We start from the raw sequence: 15,792 nt of genomic DNA, 5'->3' as shown, positions 1-15,792 counted from the left end.
CCACCTGTGAGTCCATCACTGCAGGAAGCACCCAGAACAACCGACCTGAGAAAACAAACAGAAGCAGCTGCCTGGGAGCAATGAACGGGAGCTAGGCAGCCTAGGGGTGGGGGGTGGGGCAGCGAGAAAGGAACTGGGGAGGGGGCCTGAAATGGGGAGTAATGGAAGGAGTGGACTAGGAAGCACTGAGCAGCTTGGATGCGGGTGCTGAAATGGGGACTAATGGAGGGAATGGTCTAGAAGGTATCAGAGAGCCTGGGAGATTTCATCTTCACAACCCAAGCAGAGAAAGCCAGGAGTCCCAGCTGCTGTGGCCCAAACCCCAGCTGCACCTCTGATCATCCCACTAGGAGAGTTCATTCAGTTTGCCCCATTTAGGAAGCAGAAATCACTGGGGAAGTAACCAGAGAGGGATGGAGATGAGAGGATTTGGCTGGTAGAGAGTTTGAGAAGGGAGTATCAGTAAGGTCAGGGTATAGGAGTTAAAAGTCTGGTATTTTTGTGAATGAATGATTGAATAAATGAACGAATGAACAAGTGTTTCACTTTCTTTTTTATTTTTTAACAATTCCTTTTTTAAAAATGTAACTTGAATTTCCCAATATATTCCACCCCTTTCCCTTCTCAGTTAGCCATCTACTATAATATAAGCTAAATCTAACAGTAAATGCAGTGCCCCCCATTCATGGTCCCCCTCCTCAGCCAATAAGGGAGGAATATATATCCATTGTTATGGTAACTGGTCAGTTAGTCAATAAGTATTTCATAAGTGCTTACTGTATGCTAGGCACAGTTCCAGGGGGTGGTGAAATTCATTCAAAAATGGAGGTTCTTGCCTTCAAAGAGCAAACATTCTAAGAGGAGAGACACCATGTATATATCTAAGTACATCCACATAGTCATAAATTACACAAAATGAAAACAAGATAATTATGGGAGGGATAGGGTAGGGATCACAAAAGGTTTCATGTAGAACATGGCATTTGAAGGGCAAAATGAATTCCAAGAAAGGGAGGAGAGAAGAATATTCTAGGCATTGGAGTTTCCTGAACAAAAGAACAGAGTGGGAGTTGGAGTATCCTGCATTCAGAAGAGTGAGTAGAATTGTAGCAAAGAGTGCCAAAAAGGGAGTGATGTACATGAAGACTGGAAAGGCTGTGAAGAGCGTTAAACACCAATTGGAGAAGTTTCCATTTGACCCTTGAGGCCAAAAAGAGCCACTGAAACTTGTTGAGTCTGGAGGGTGATGTGGTAAGACTTACACATTAGGAAAATTATTTTAGGAGTGGTATAGAAGATAGATTGGAGTAGAGAGAGGCTTGAGGCAGAGAGATCAAATAGGAGGATATTGCAATTGTCCAGGCTAGAGGTGATAAAGGCTTGGACTAGACTGGTGACTGCAAGTGGAGAAGGGACATCTAGGAGAGATGTGGTGGAGACAACATTTAGTCAATGTTTGTGTAGGTGGAGTACATGAGAATGAGAAGTAAAACACTGTCTTGGTGCTCTGCTTAACAATTAAAAAGATATTTATTTTGACATGAATTTATATTTGTCCCTCCCACTGCCCTCAATTGAAGAAAGAAGGGAGAAAGGAAGGGAAGAAGGGAGGAAAGGAGGAAGGGAAGAAGAAGGAAAGACAGTGATAAGTTGCTGGAGTTTATTCGTGTCGATGAATCAGGGATGGAATGACTGTGTAGCAGCAACTACACTGGCATGCCCAGGATGACTGCTAGTGCAGGCTCTTAGATCTGTTTTACTAGGAAGGATAGCTGTTTAAGGGGGCAACAATTTTTTTTAAATTACATTCTCTAGTTTAGGTGAAAAGTCAGTACCCTGAACTTCAGAGTAAATATAAGCAGAGAAATAAAGACCAACAGACAGGGCTCTGACTGCCTGAATCAATTAAATACTTTACATGTATCCCTGGATCAAGAGAACTTTTACATCTGAGTAGTTGGGGAGCTCTGAGCATACTGTCTCTCAGAACCTTCTCATAAGTGAGCCCCCAAAGCAAAATACCAACTCAGAGTATATATACACTTCTCAAAGTCAGAAGGTATCACAACTCTCCTGACTCATTGCCTAATTAGAAATTAACAAAAAGTGTGAAAGCCTACAAGCAAGCCTCCCCTAGGCAAGCTTCCCTTAATGGGTCCAAGTGAGGTCTATTAATGGGTGGGGAAGATGTTAAATCCCATTAACATTACACTGTGTCAAAATCCTGAGCTACCAAGTCAAAGAAAAAATACTTAAAGTAGCCAGAAAGAAAAAAATGTCAAGGACCAAGGAGACACAGGCAGGATTACACATGATTTAGCAGCCAAAGGAGTAGAAAGCTTGGAATACAGTATTCCACAAGGCAAAGGACACAGGTTTACAGCCAAGAGTAGCTTACCCAGCAAAACTGAGTATAACTCTAATTGGAAAATATTGATCTTTAATGAAATAATGATCTTTAATGAGAACTTCCAGCACCGACCCTGGAGTCAGGAGGACCTGAGTTCAAATGTGGCCTCAGACACTTGACACATTTACTAGACTTTGGGCAAGTCACTTAACCTCAATAGCCCTCCAAAAAGCTAAAGAAAGAAAGAAAGAAACAGAGAATTTTCAAACATTCTTGATGAAAAGACTACAGCTACCTAGAAACTTTGACGGTCAAATACAAGAACTAAAAGACATTTAAAAATGTAAGCATGAACAACGATAAAAGACGAAACAAGGATAAACTACTTACTTCTCTGAATCCTATAATTATCATCATCATTGGTCATAGAGGGAACCTAATTAGACAAGGCTTGAGAGTGGTTCTGTTCTATCTTAATCTTATGAGAAGAATGGAAAGAGAGGGGAGGGAAAATAAAGTTAGAATTGGATGGAAGGACTCAAAGAGTAATAATGTTTCAATGTCAATGTGGCGGGAGGTCTCCAGTGGAGTACCCCAAGGATCTGAGCTTAGTCTTGTGCTCATTAACATTTTTATCAATGATTTGGATAAAGGCTTAAATGGGATTATCAAATTTACAGATTACTCAAAGTTGGAAGGAATAGTTATCATAATACAGTAAATAACAGTCAAGATCCAAAAGGATCTTGAGAAGCTAAAGCACTAGGCTAAATATAAAGATGAAATCCATGGGGGAAAATGTCTTGCATTTGGTTACAGAAATCAACTTCACAAATACTAGATGGACAAAGTGTGACTAGACAGTATTTTGTCTGAAAAAAAAATGTGGGTGGGGGGGTGTAGCAGGCTGCAAATTCACAAGGAGTCAGCAGTGTGAAGTGACAACCAGAAAGGCTAATTGTGATATCTGGCTGCATGAAGAAGGACCTAGCTCCCAGAAATAAGGAGGTGGCCATCACACTGTGTTTTAACCCCAACAAACCTCATTTGAAGGATCTTGTTCAGTACTTGGCACCAAGGTTTAAGAAGGACATTGATGTCCAGGAGAAGGGAAACAGTATGGTGAAGAACCTTGAGTATATGACATAAGAGGATTGGTTGAAGGAATTGGGCACATTTTTCTGGAGAAGAGAAGACAAAGAAGACATTCAGGTTGATTAAAGTATTGGAAAATGGAGGAGGTAATAGATTTCTTCTGTTTGTCCCCAAAGGATAGAACCAGAAGCAGTGGATGGAAGTTAAAAGAAGGTAAATTTAGACTTAATTGTAGGGGAAATTTCTCAAGATTAGAGCTGTCCAAAATTTGAATGGGAGGCTTCAGGAGATGGTGGTTTCCCTTTCCTTGGAGTTCTTCTAGCAGAGACTGAACCACTGATAGTTGGGTATTTTATAATGGAGATCCCATTCATGAATGATTTGGTAAGTAAAGGCACATCCAACTCTCAAATTCTGTAATTTTGTGGTCCCATGGAGATGTGAGCATCGACAGGGCAATGGAAAAAGGGATTCAAGAGTAGAGGATAGTGTAGAATTGAATTGGTTCATTAAGGAGTCAAGGTTGGAAAGGGAGTAGAGTACAACCAGAGCAGAAGTGATGGCCTGGGAAAACACTCAGGGGTCGAAAGATTGGAGGACATGGTGATGAGGAATAATCAGTTTAAGAATAATAAGGCAGAGGGAGAAAAAGACTGATTAGAAAATTATAATTAGGTAAGAGAATTTCAGAGTTCTTGAACAAGGAAGTGGAACTCTTGTGGGTGATGTCATGGTCAAAGGTATGACCATCCCTATGTGTAGCTGAGGTGAAATAGAGGAGCAGGTCATGTGAACTGACTTGTTTGAGGAACTGGGGTGTGAGGACATATGAGAGAACATCAACATGAATGTTGAAGTCCTCTAGTTTAAGGCTAGGAATGAGGTGGAGAGGGAGACTGTGAGATTGTTTTCAAATTCATTGAGAAAGAAGGAAAATTATCCAAGGAATCATTAGATAATAGCGAAGAGGATCTGGTTTGGGTGAAAATTTTGGTTAGAGAAAGCCTCAAGATTGAGAGTTTGGCTCAGTGATGGTGGCAGCAGAATTTGAAAGTGGCATTGGGGAGCACAGAGAATTCTGACTCCCATACTCATAAAGACCAGTGAGTGAGGGTGAGAGGAGGTATAAAAGAAATTATGCAGTGTCATCTGGAAGGAGGAAGGTCTTGGTGAGTGCTAGAAGAAGGAGGGGGAGGGAAAGAGATGTAGAAAGAAAGAAAGTTTGTTAATTATAGAGTAGGCATTCCAGAGAGCACAGTGGAAGGGGTAGGCAGATATGGAGTGAGACTTAGAGGCAGAATAGGAATGAGGATAGCAGGCATTGGGGAAGAGGAGATTTTATTGGGTAGTTGGGAATTTAGGATCACTAGAATCAATTGAAATTGACAGAATATGAGGGGATATGTGTATACTAACCAATGGGGAATGAGTATAAGCAGATTTCTACTGATGAAAGCAAGTAATTAGTAGATTGAGGTCTCCTCAGCATGGTGTTATGTCCCAGGGTGACAGGGAGCTAGGTCTGGAGGTAGGAGGTATTGTCTTGTGGCAGGCTGTACCCAGGCCTCTGTCAGGAAGTTGACCTTGTGGCAGGTACTGTTGTATCTGGGGCATCTTGAAGTCTGGCTAACCTGTAATGAGGCAGCTCTGTGTGGTTGAAAGAGTGCAGGGCTTAGCATCAGGAGATACCCAGATTCACATCCCCCGCAGCCCTTGGCAGCTGTCCAGCCATGGATTGGCAAATCATTTCACCATTGCTCCATCCGGAAAATGGAGATCAAATCTATAGCACTTCCCTAGGAAGGCAGTTGTGAGGGGCAAGTGGGATAAAACACTTTGTAAACCTTCAAGTGCCATAGCGATGTCAGCCATTCTTAATCATTCTAATACACGTTTGAACACACAAGGCTGAATGCCATTGGCGTGTGCACAGAAGAAATCAAACTTGAAGCACTTGAAGGAGTCCAGTTGAGGGGAATAATCATAGGCTGCAGCTGAGAAAGTCCATAGAAATGCTCAGAGGAGAAAGAGAAATACAAAATCCTGATTCCTTTTCCCCACAGCGTGGGTGCAGAGGACCTATGTGGAAGTGCCGTCCAGAGGGCCCACATATGCATGTACACAATAAGCCACGTACCTTGTACACCTTTCGGCTCACACAACCTTGTAGGTTCTCTGCCCTACAGAGTTCGATTTCCATCTAGTACGTCACTTACACCCCCTCTAGTGGTTGCATCTGGGATTACTGCTATTTTTTTGACCGGTGCCTGCTTTCTATAGCTAGCCTCTTCCGCCCACCTCATCACACATGTACATTCATGCGTACAAAAAAAGCTTCCCCTCCCCTCTGCACCATGAATCTCAGTCACCGTCCAGCTAGACTAGAGCTAAGAGGCAGGATCTCCCCCTCGCCATCGTTTGGGACTTCATAAAGCACTTTGCATTTCTCCAGTGCACTTTTCAGTTGCATTTGCTGCAACATTAACAACTGCAACAATAACAACTGCAACAATAACATTGCATTAAATGAGTTCCGACTCATTTCCTTGACAGTCTATGAGCTCCACAAGGGCTGGGGCTGTGTCTTATCTAAATTTTGTATTATCATCATTTCTGCCACTAGAATATACTTTCTAAATGTTTGTTAAATGACTCTACCTCTCAGAATCCTTAGCTCCTGGGGGCTCAGCTCAATAGCCACCTCCTTCATGAGGCCATTTTTGATCTCCCCGATGGTTAGTCTGTCTTATTGCCCCTCCATCTAATTGCTTTGTGTTTGCTTTTAATATATTTTGAATATATTTGTAGCGATATGCTGCAATAAGTGCAGACTAGCTCACCAGAGCTAATTGTTCATTTTTTCATGTGACCATTTACATCTCTGAAATTAGCAAATAGTACAAATAAGGGCTTGATGTATTGTTGATTGTCTAGACTTAATAAAGTTATGGAGAAAACAATAATATGCAGCTTAAACTTAACAGTGTGCCGTATGTACATTTTTCCTAGAAATCACATTATTAAACATTTACCAGCATATTATTTGAATTTGTATAAACATTTTTCCCCAGTAGAATGTCATCTCCTCAAGAAAAGGAGCATTTGATTTTTATCATTGTAGCTACAATGCACAAATTTGAGACTTGTTGAATTGGACTGAATGGAATATAATCAAATTAAATGGACTGAAGAATGAATCTGGATCTCAACCTGGTCTTATTTATGACTCTCTTTGCAATTCAGGTATTTCTTGCTCTTCTCTGTAACTTAATTTCATCATCTGTAGAATAAAAATAGTAACTCACAAAATACTTTCTCATAGCTGCCTTTGTAAACCCTAAAGTATCACAGAGATATCATAAATTCTTTTTTTTTTTTTTAAGCAATCGGGGTTAAGTAACTTGCTCAAGGTTACACGGCCAGTTATTTCTGGGTGTGGTGCTGAGTATCTGAGCCCGGATTTGATCCAGGTCATCCCGACACTGGAGCCAGTGCTCTCACTCGCTGAGCCACCTGGCCGCCCCTGAGATATCATAAATTCTTAATAACTATTGCACAAGTTTTAGTATACAAGATAGAATGTGACCAGTGAGTATGTGTGTATGCATGCATGTGTGTATGTATGCATTGTTGTTGAGTCATGTTCAACTCTTATGAGTTGAATCTGGGGTTTTCTTGGCCAAGATACTGGAGTGGTTTGCCATTTCCTTCTCCATCTCATTTTACAGATGAGGAAACAGGGTTAAGTGACTTGTCCAGGGTCACACAAAGATCAAGTGTCTGTGGTCAGATTTGAACTCAGAAAGACTCATCTTCCTGACTCCAGGGTTAGCACTCTTTGCTCTGGGACACCTGGCTGTGTGTGCATAGAAGAGGTCAACGTGAACAAAGGCAGGTTTTCTCTAGCCCTGTCAATGACCAGCAGTGATAAAGTGAGTGTGGGAGCACCACTTGCCCCCCAAGTCTCCCTAGTTAGTTTTACAAACCACTTTCCTGCTGATCTCAGAAAACTGGCACACAACCTGATAGATTGTGAAACAAGAAGAAAAGCCTACTTTATAACAACATGGAGAAAGGTTTGGAGAAACAGAAATATGCAGTATTGAAACTCAATTTAACTCAAACATTTATTAGGGACCTTCTGTGGACAGAGAAGGGAAGAAATGAAGTGTAAATTCCTTTGCCCTTCCCCTCATAGAGAGTTTGCAATCTGGTCAGAGGATATGACATAAACAGAAAACTGTAACACAATGGTAAATGATAAGTGAATTATTTAATTCTAGATGACCAAGAATGAAGTATGCTATCCACCACTTGACAGGTCATTATAAATGTGCAAAATGACACATATTTTTTGACATGACCAATGTAAAAATTTGATTTGCCTGATTATGCATTTTTACAAGGGTTTTGTTTTTCTTTTTCCAGTGATGGGGAGGGGGAGGAGGAGATGGGGGAAACTGATTTTTGTTCATTAAAAATTAATTAAAGAAGTTAAAAATGTTATGCAACTTCAGGTCATAAATCATAAATTCACAAAATCTAGATTGGAATATACTTTAGAGGTTTTCTTATCCAATCTTCCTCCTATACCAGAATTCTCTTTATGGCATACTCAGTGGAATGGAAAAGCAGTTAAGGGCCAAACACTGCTAATCCATTGGAAGTACAAATAGAAAAATCTAAACAATCCTTGCTCTCAAAGAGTTAACCAGGGGAGACAACACATATAGGAGGAGAGTTTGGCTCTAGGGTTGGTGGAGAGGCTCAGAGGTTCCAATGGTGCATTGGCAAGGTAGAAAGCAATCCTTGAGGTTCTTAACATGTCAAAGAATATTAAATCTCATATTTGTTTAATAGGTAAGATTGCTCAGAGTTTTATTAAACAGTTGACCGTCTAGGAAAAATAACTTTCTTTCTAAAGATTTTACCTGCTCAATGAATCAAAGCATCTTGTATTCTTTATTTTTTGCTTTTTGGAGGGCAATTGGGGTTAAGTGACTTGCCCAAAGTCACACAGCTAGTAAGTGTGTCAAGTGTCTGAGGCTGGATTTGAACTCAGGTCTTCCTAACTCTAGGGCCAGTGCTCTATTCACTTCGCCACCTGGCCGCCCCTCTTGTATTCTTTAGCAGGTAGGAAGAGAAAACTACAAGTGTTCATGAGATCAGGATATTGTTGAGGTCTAGATATTACCCCAGTGTTTGAATTTAAACTTCCAGTCATATACATTGAGGAAGGACATAAACAGAAGAGCTAAAGGTCATTTAGAATAAGTTGGTTTTAACAACTGAACAGCATCTTCCTGGCACAGAAGTATACAATTTGGGGGAGGGGGGAAAGGGTGGAAGTGTACTTATGCAATAGGAAAATGACAGGTTTTTTTTAAAGATGCATTTGAACCAAACTGGTTTCCATAAACTCTAAACAATTATAGAACTTCTGCTTGACAACCTAAAGAGATGGAGGGCTCGCTGTCTTTCTTTTTATTCGTTTAGTTGATTTTTTAATTTATGGAATAAAGCAAGCATTTCCACAACATAGTATAATGAAAAAAAGATGATTGCATATGAAACTACAAATTTATTACATACAACTTGATAATCCTTTAAAATATATAACAAAGTTATCATGTACATTTCTTTTTTTTCCTCAGTGAGAATATTCTTTCTCACATTAATATGAAACTTTCCTCACTGTAACTTCAACCTATTGGTCCTGCTTATGATGGGAGGCATCTCCAGTCTTCCTGGTCTATATCTTGTCACTGAACCTAGATGGATCTGGAGGAGAAAGTGAGGCTGGTATCCTTGCACAGCTCTCCCTCACCTCAATGCGAGTCACTTGCAAGTTATGGCATCATCTTCCTGATGTCCTGGTCCTTTTCTAGACTGAAGGACAAACAACACCCTAGTTATGTCCACTTATATATTCAGAGACCGTTAGAGGTAAAAATGTCTTAAACCATCTAATTCAACATCTCCCTTCCACAGATAAGGAAGCTAGGATCCATCTAGGCAAAGTGGCTTGGTCATATATGGATTTACTAGAAGGTAATAGTACCCATTAATAGAACTCAGATTTCTTGACCCCTGGTCTAATACTCCTCATCACATCACACTGGCCTAATTCTTAAATTAATCCTGACAACTCCCTGGTAGGCCTTAAGTGATACCTAAAGTATTTGCCTTCAGACTCCTCCTTAGTACTTTCTTCTTTTATTTTGTCTCCTGAGGATTGCACAAGTGGCCTTCCAATTCCACTTAACTCCCTGGGCAGGCAGGGTCAGGTTTCTCACTAGACCATCTACTTTTCAGGATTGCAAAGTATTACTTCCACCCTCCAGAATTTCCCTTCAACCACTAGTCATATTAGAAACCCAGACTGGACTTCACAAGGCTCCTCTTCAAACCATCCTGGGCAAGAGAGGAAGGGACTTGTCATAGCAGACAGACTGACCCTCTGACCCTGACTGGAAAACTTCAGGAAATGATAGTGAGAAGCAAAGTATCTTGAAACTGAAACTAGGAGACACACTACCTTGAGCAGGGTTGAAGAAGAGAAGGCAAAAAAGAGTAGACTGAGTAACCAATCTTGGATGCAACTTAATCCAAGGAGCTTTTGAAAAACTTCGTACTAGGAATGGAATTTAGGCATTAAGAAGAAGCATGGAAAAGTGTGTGTGTGTGTGTGTGTGTGTGTGTGTGTGTGTAAGACAAAGAAAGAATCAGACAGACAGACAGACAGACAGAGACAGAGAGAGAGTAAAGGAATAGTTTAAGTATCTTTCAGTATGTTTGTCTGGCCTGGGAGAGAGGGATTGTGGGTTGTGTCAGGAGGCAGGAGGTTGACCAAGATGACCTCTGGCTGCCCCTATCTCAATCTCCACTGTTCAGGAAGAAAAGAACCACAGAGTCAGCTTCTAGCTATTGTGCCTGGACAGGTGGCTCAGCACTTTCTATTCTGCCGAGGGGTTAGGGGTCAGGAGCGGATGGGAGCAGGGCCAGGGCTGGAAGGCCTGATAGCTTCTTGTTTCCTGGGGCGACTAACAGGACTAGACACCAGCCTGCCCGCTGACTCAGCTCAGCTGTTTCAGCAGGGCCTGGGGGTTACAGAGGGAGGGCTATAAAGGCCCTTTCCCAATGTCAGCCTCTCACGGTCGAGCACCCAACTTGTCAACAGCCCCAGAGTTGTCCGAGTCCACCCTGTGAGTACTAGGCATCCAGTGGCTAAAGAAAGGGCTTAGGACGGGAAGACGAGAATCTGAAGAGAAATCGGGGGGTGAGAAGGGCATTGAAAAGAAGAAGAGAGCCTGTCCGTCCTCCCCCTCCACTATACCGCCCCCCCCCCCACCCCACGCCTCAATTTCCTTTGATCGATGGACCAAATTCCCAACCCCTAAGACCTCGTTTCCAGCTTCCGTGCCCTTCTCCTTCGGGGTCTCCTTCCTGGTCCTTTGGGGGCTGCATCCCGGGAAGGAGCCGCAACTCGGGGGAATTCCTAGTCTAGGAAATTACAGGGATAGTTGGGAGTGAAGTCGGCAAATGTATTCACTGTGCAAGAGAACCTCCTTGAGACCCGCGACCTCTCCTGTCTCTGATTACCGGCTGGACGTCGGCGAGCTCCCGGAAACCAGGCGCTGACCCCTCAGCCAGGAGTTTGTCCATCTCGTTGCAGATAACATGAGCGGCACCCTGTCTCAGGGCTCAAGCCCAGCCCGCCTCACTCTCTGGGAGGAAGAGAATTTCCAGGGCCGTCGCTGTGAACTGATGAGCGACTGTTCCAGCATCCGAGAGCTTAGCGGTTTTCGAAGGGTGCGCTCTGTCAAGGTGGAAAGCGGCGCGTGAGTTACCCCACTCTTCATCCTCCAAGACCCACCCCCCCAAAAATCCCATCTTCTCTGCCCCGCACTACTTACCCAGGTCCCAAACTCTGAAATACTAAGACACCAAACTCCAAACCTTTAAAGCCTAGATTCTTAGGACCCAGAGATGTGTCCCGTCCCTCTCCCAAAGGTCTTTCGGGAAAGTAGCGCAGTCAGACTCCCTGTTGGTAGGACCTGAAACCTCCGTCTCAATCATGCGTAGTCACTACCAGAACGGGAAAGGGTTTGGGTCCTGCCAAGCTCCCTGCTCTATTGGAGGCGGTGGGGCGGTGCTGGGGAGAGTAGCAACTCCTCCCCCACATCCTCTCCCAGATGGGTGGGCTTCGAGTACCCGGATTTCCAGGGCCAGCAGTTCATCCTGGAGAAGGGCGACTATCCCCGATCTACTGCGTGGAGCGGCAGCAGCGGCTATCGAACCGACCAGCTTCTCTCCTTCCGGCCCCTGCTCTGCGCTGTGAGTCCCGACCCCCCAAACCCCTATTCCACCGCAGCATTCCGGTAGCTTCAGCTCTAAGAGCCTATTATAACCACCTCCCCCTTACTGCACCCAAACAGCCACCCTGCTCCCTGCATCCTAAGGCCATTTGACTCCAAGGTTCTAAGCAGAATTACCTGGAGTAGCTTTGATTGGCTGGGAGGTTGGGGGGGGGGGATGCGCGGAGAGGAGGGTGGTTACTCCCCCCGGCTTCATCTAGGGTATTGTAAGGAGGGCAAAATAAGGCTCGATTTAGATTAGAGGTGTAGTTTAAAATGCAGTAAAAATCAGGGTTAGAGTGTGTGTGGTGGTGGGTGAGGATTAGTAAACAGGGTTAGGATTGGAGTCAAAAGACAATTACCAGGAGGCCAATTTTCTATATATGTTGAATTTAACGAATATAGGGCTGTGCAATTGGAGAGGGAAGGAGACAGAGGAAAAGCAAAGAAGGAGGTGCTCAGAGTCCAATGCGGTCTCTGACGACTTCCTTCAATTCAGTGGGGTTGGGGAAGAATTCTAGACTGTGCCCAGATTTTCATGGGCCACAGGATCTAAAGTTGGAAGGAATCTTAGAAACCATTTAGCACAACTCCCACATTTAACCAATAAGGAAACTGAGAGAGGTCAGGCAAAGTGCCCCAAGTCCGGCAAAGCAGCAGGGCTAATATGTGAAACCAGGCCTTGGGACTTGAAATCTAATGCCCTTTTCCTGTACCACGTGGGTGCTATTCGTTCCTGTTGAGTTATTCCTACCCCAGTCTTAGTTTCCTCAAATGCATTTGAAGTCCTGTTCTCCATGGAAAACACCATGTTAGATGTGACCAGACATATACAGAGGGATGCAACAAAGACCTTGATGTTGAGGAACTTACAGGCTACTGGGGAAAGGACAAATAGACTATTATAGGAGGTAGAATTAGATAAATGCAAATGTGTGGTCCAGGCAAAGTGCTATTCACAATTTGAGGAGGGCAAGATCACTTTCACGAAGGGCGCAGGGAAGGCTTTATGAAGGAGGTGGAATCCAATTTGGGCCTCAAAAGGGAGAGGGACTTCAACAAATAAAGATGGAGTGGTATCAGTTAATTCTGGATATATAAAGAGGTATAATGAGCAAAGATGAATAGAATAGAAATTGTGACCTGGAAGTGAGGGGCTGAAAAAACCTAATCTAGCCTGGTTCGTCCTTAGCCAAAAAAGAGCAGTCTGAGTTAAGGGTGAACAGTGAGACGATATTTATAAAAAGTTTTGCATGCCTTAAAGCACTATAGAAATGCCAGTTATTGTCATGATGATTATTATGGAGAGCCTTGAATGTCAGAGTCAGAAATTATTCAATAAACAATGGGGACTACTGAAGGTTAAGTAGAAGACTGTTATGACCATTGGAAAGAGAAAGTGAGAACTGAAACACAGAAGGCAGGAAGATCAGATGAGATACTGTTACAACAGTCTGGGGGAGAAGAAATAAACTGAACTAAGGGTTTGGCAGGAGTGTAAATGAGGGACTGGATTCCAGTGACATCTCAGAGGTAGAAAAATCAGGATTCATCTTGAATAGATGTGAAGAAGGTGAGAGAAAAGGCAAAGACGACTTTAGGTTAGAAACCTGACACACAAGTGACTTGTTCAGGGTCACACAGCTAGTAAGTGTCAAGTGTCTGAGGCTGGATTTGAATTCAGGTCTTCCCAAATCCAAGACTGGTGCTATATCTGTTGGGCCACCTCACTGCCCCAGAATGGTAGTTTCATCAATAGGGATAGAGAAGTTGGAGAAATCCTTTGCATCTCCGATATGTTTGTTATTCTTTCTGAGGAAACCCCCTGTCCCAGCATCCTCACATCATAAAGTCCCTGGAAGAGGGGTTCAGCTAAGAGACCCATACTTCCATATTGTCCTGGAGGCTTGAAATGTAGAATCAGGAAATTGGCTGGACTCCTCTCATCACTCCCTGGAAGCAGTTGTGTGTGGGTTAAGGGAGAGAAGTGGAAGTGTGTATGTCTATGTGTGTGTTTGTTTGTTTGGCACGGTGGGGGGAGGATTAGAGTTACCCTTCTGAGGACAGAAGAGGCATCTGCCTCCTCAACCTCCCTTCCACTTCCTCCTTGGGGCCTCAGAATCACAGTGACAGCCGAGTGACCCTTTATGAGGGTGAAAACTTCCAGGGCTGCAAGTTTGAGCTGAGTGACGACTATCCATCCCTGCCTGCCATGGGCTGGGCCAGCAAAGATGTGGGCTCCCTCAAAGTCACTTCAGGAGCGTGAGTACTAGGGACTGGGTTAGGGAACTGAGCAAAAGGGATTGGTGGGAAGCAGAAGACAAGGCATATGGATGGAGAAACAGACATTAATTGGGAGGGCAATAAGAAAGGGATTTGGGAGAGGGGTCTATTGAGGTATGATGGGAAAAGGGGAAAGGAGGAACAGGGAAACTGAGACCAAGGAGAGGTGACAGGGAAGAAGGATCATGGAGATAAAAAACTGAAAAGGGGTGATGGGAAAGGGAGGACCGAGAACTAAGGAGAAGTGATAAGGAAATATAGTACTTGAAGTCAGAAAGTAGCAAAGATGATACATAAGAAAGGATAAGGAGAACGGAGAATCCAGAACAATAAGGATGATGGCTCCCACAAGGAAGGGAAATGTAGTACCCATAGATGACCAGCACAGATGGTTTGGAGGAAGATGCCAAAGACGCTTTGTAACCCATTCCTTTCTCTCCACGTAACTAGGTGGGTAGGCTATCAATATCCTGGCTTCCGAGGCTACCAGTATGTATTGGAGCAGGACCGGCATAGTGGAGAGTTTCGAAAATACAGCGAGTTTGGTACCCAGGCCCACACCAACCAGCTGCAATCCATCCGAAGAGTCCAGCATTAGATCTGGCTGTATTTGCCCCCATCACAGGGTCTCCATGAGCATCTGACACACCTGGACCCAGAACCATCAATAAAGGCACTGAATTTGCCGCACCAGTTCACATTTCTCTGCATCACCTTGAAGTTTCAGTAGGGGCAAGACACTTCCAACCTGTCCTCATTCTCAAAGTCATGTCCCTTCTCTCTGTCTCCTGTAGAGTTAGCTCACCTCATCCATTTGTCTTTCTACATATACAATGGCCTTCATCGCCTCTAACCCACCCCCCTCCATTCTGCCTAATGAAGATTTTTGAAATAGAAAAGATTTAATAACTTTCCCCAGTCTCTTGTAACATGTCCCTCAGCTTTCTCTGTCGGGAATTTCCTCTTACTATCTAACTTTATTTCTTCTTGCTAAGATACAAGCAAAATTTTCTAGCCTGGTCCTATACCCAGAGAAGATGAGAAATGGATGCTTACTCTCCCATTGTTATAATATTCATTCAAAGATCAGAAATGTATTATTTATTACTTGCCTCCCAATTTTCTCCTTTGCAGTATTTCCCAAGCCTGTATGATCTCACACGCCCCCATATTTTCCTTTGTCTATAAACCATAACTTCACCTATCCTGTGAGCTCTTGTCTGAGAATGACTGGAGCTTCAGAGAAAACATGGGTGGGTAGGGGACTCCTTACAATTCCCATCACACTACAATCAATCATAGGCACTTTGTGAGTTAAGAGCAAGGAGGTGTCAATTCCTGGCTTACTCTGGCTCCACTCTGACTCAGATCATTTTCTGAACCCTCTGCCTTCATCCCACCCTGTCTTCCATTCAAATACACAGCCACTAAGTTCCCTGCATTTCTAATTTTCTTACCCTCCCCTTTCTGGACAACACAAAGTGGTATTACCTCTCTGAAAGCAGAGCCAGGAGATAGGAAAGAAAGGAACTGGGCAACAGTGCCAGTTTTTCAGAGACCCAGGCAACCCAGTCTCAGTAGGTGCTGGGCTTGGAATCAGGAAAGACTGAGCTGAAATCAGACTTCAGACACTTGCTATCTGTGTGACCCTGGGAAAAATCACTTGTGTCTCACTTTCCACAACTTTAAAACCGAGACAATAGCAGC

General features: G+C 43.5%; 1 protein-coding gene across 1 annotated transcript; it reads left to right on the top strand.

Annotated features, from left to right (window-relative positions):
• The first annotated feature begins 10,549 nt into the window (after positions 1–10,549).
• Positions 10,550–15,475, top strand: CRYBA2 (crystallin beta A2). The gene is made up of 5 exons (XM_069104419.1): positions 10,550–10,650; positions 11,121–11,286; positions 11,641–11,782; positions 13,922–14,064; positions 14,536–15,475. Exons 2-5 carry the CDS (start codon positions 11,126–11,128, stop codon positions 14,681–14,683), a joined length of 594 nt encoding a protein of 197 aa, XP_068960520.1. The 5' UTR covers positions 10,550–10,650; positions 11,121–11,125; the 3' UTR covers positions 14,684–15,475.
• The last annotated feature ends 317 nt before the right edge of the window (positions 15,476–15,792 follow it).

Source organism: Petaurus breviceps, unplaced genomic scaffold, assembly GCF_028583685.1.
Source record: "Petaurus breviceps papuanus isolate PSGF00001 unplaced genomic scaffold, PetGlider_PUasm1.0 688, whole genome shotgun sequence".
Taxonomy (NCBI): domain Eukaryota; kingdom Metazoa; phylum Chordata; class Mammalia; order Diprotodontia; family Petauridae; genus Petaurus; species Petaurus breviceps.
The sequence above is the reverse complement of the archived record's forward strand: the minus strand, read 5'-3'. Positions and strand labels throughout refer to the sequence as shown.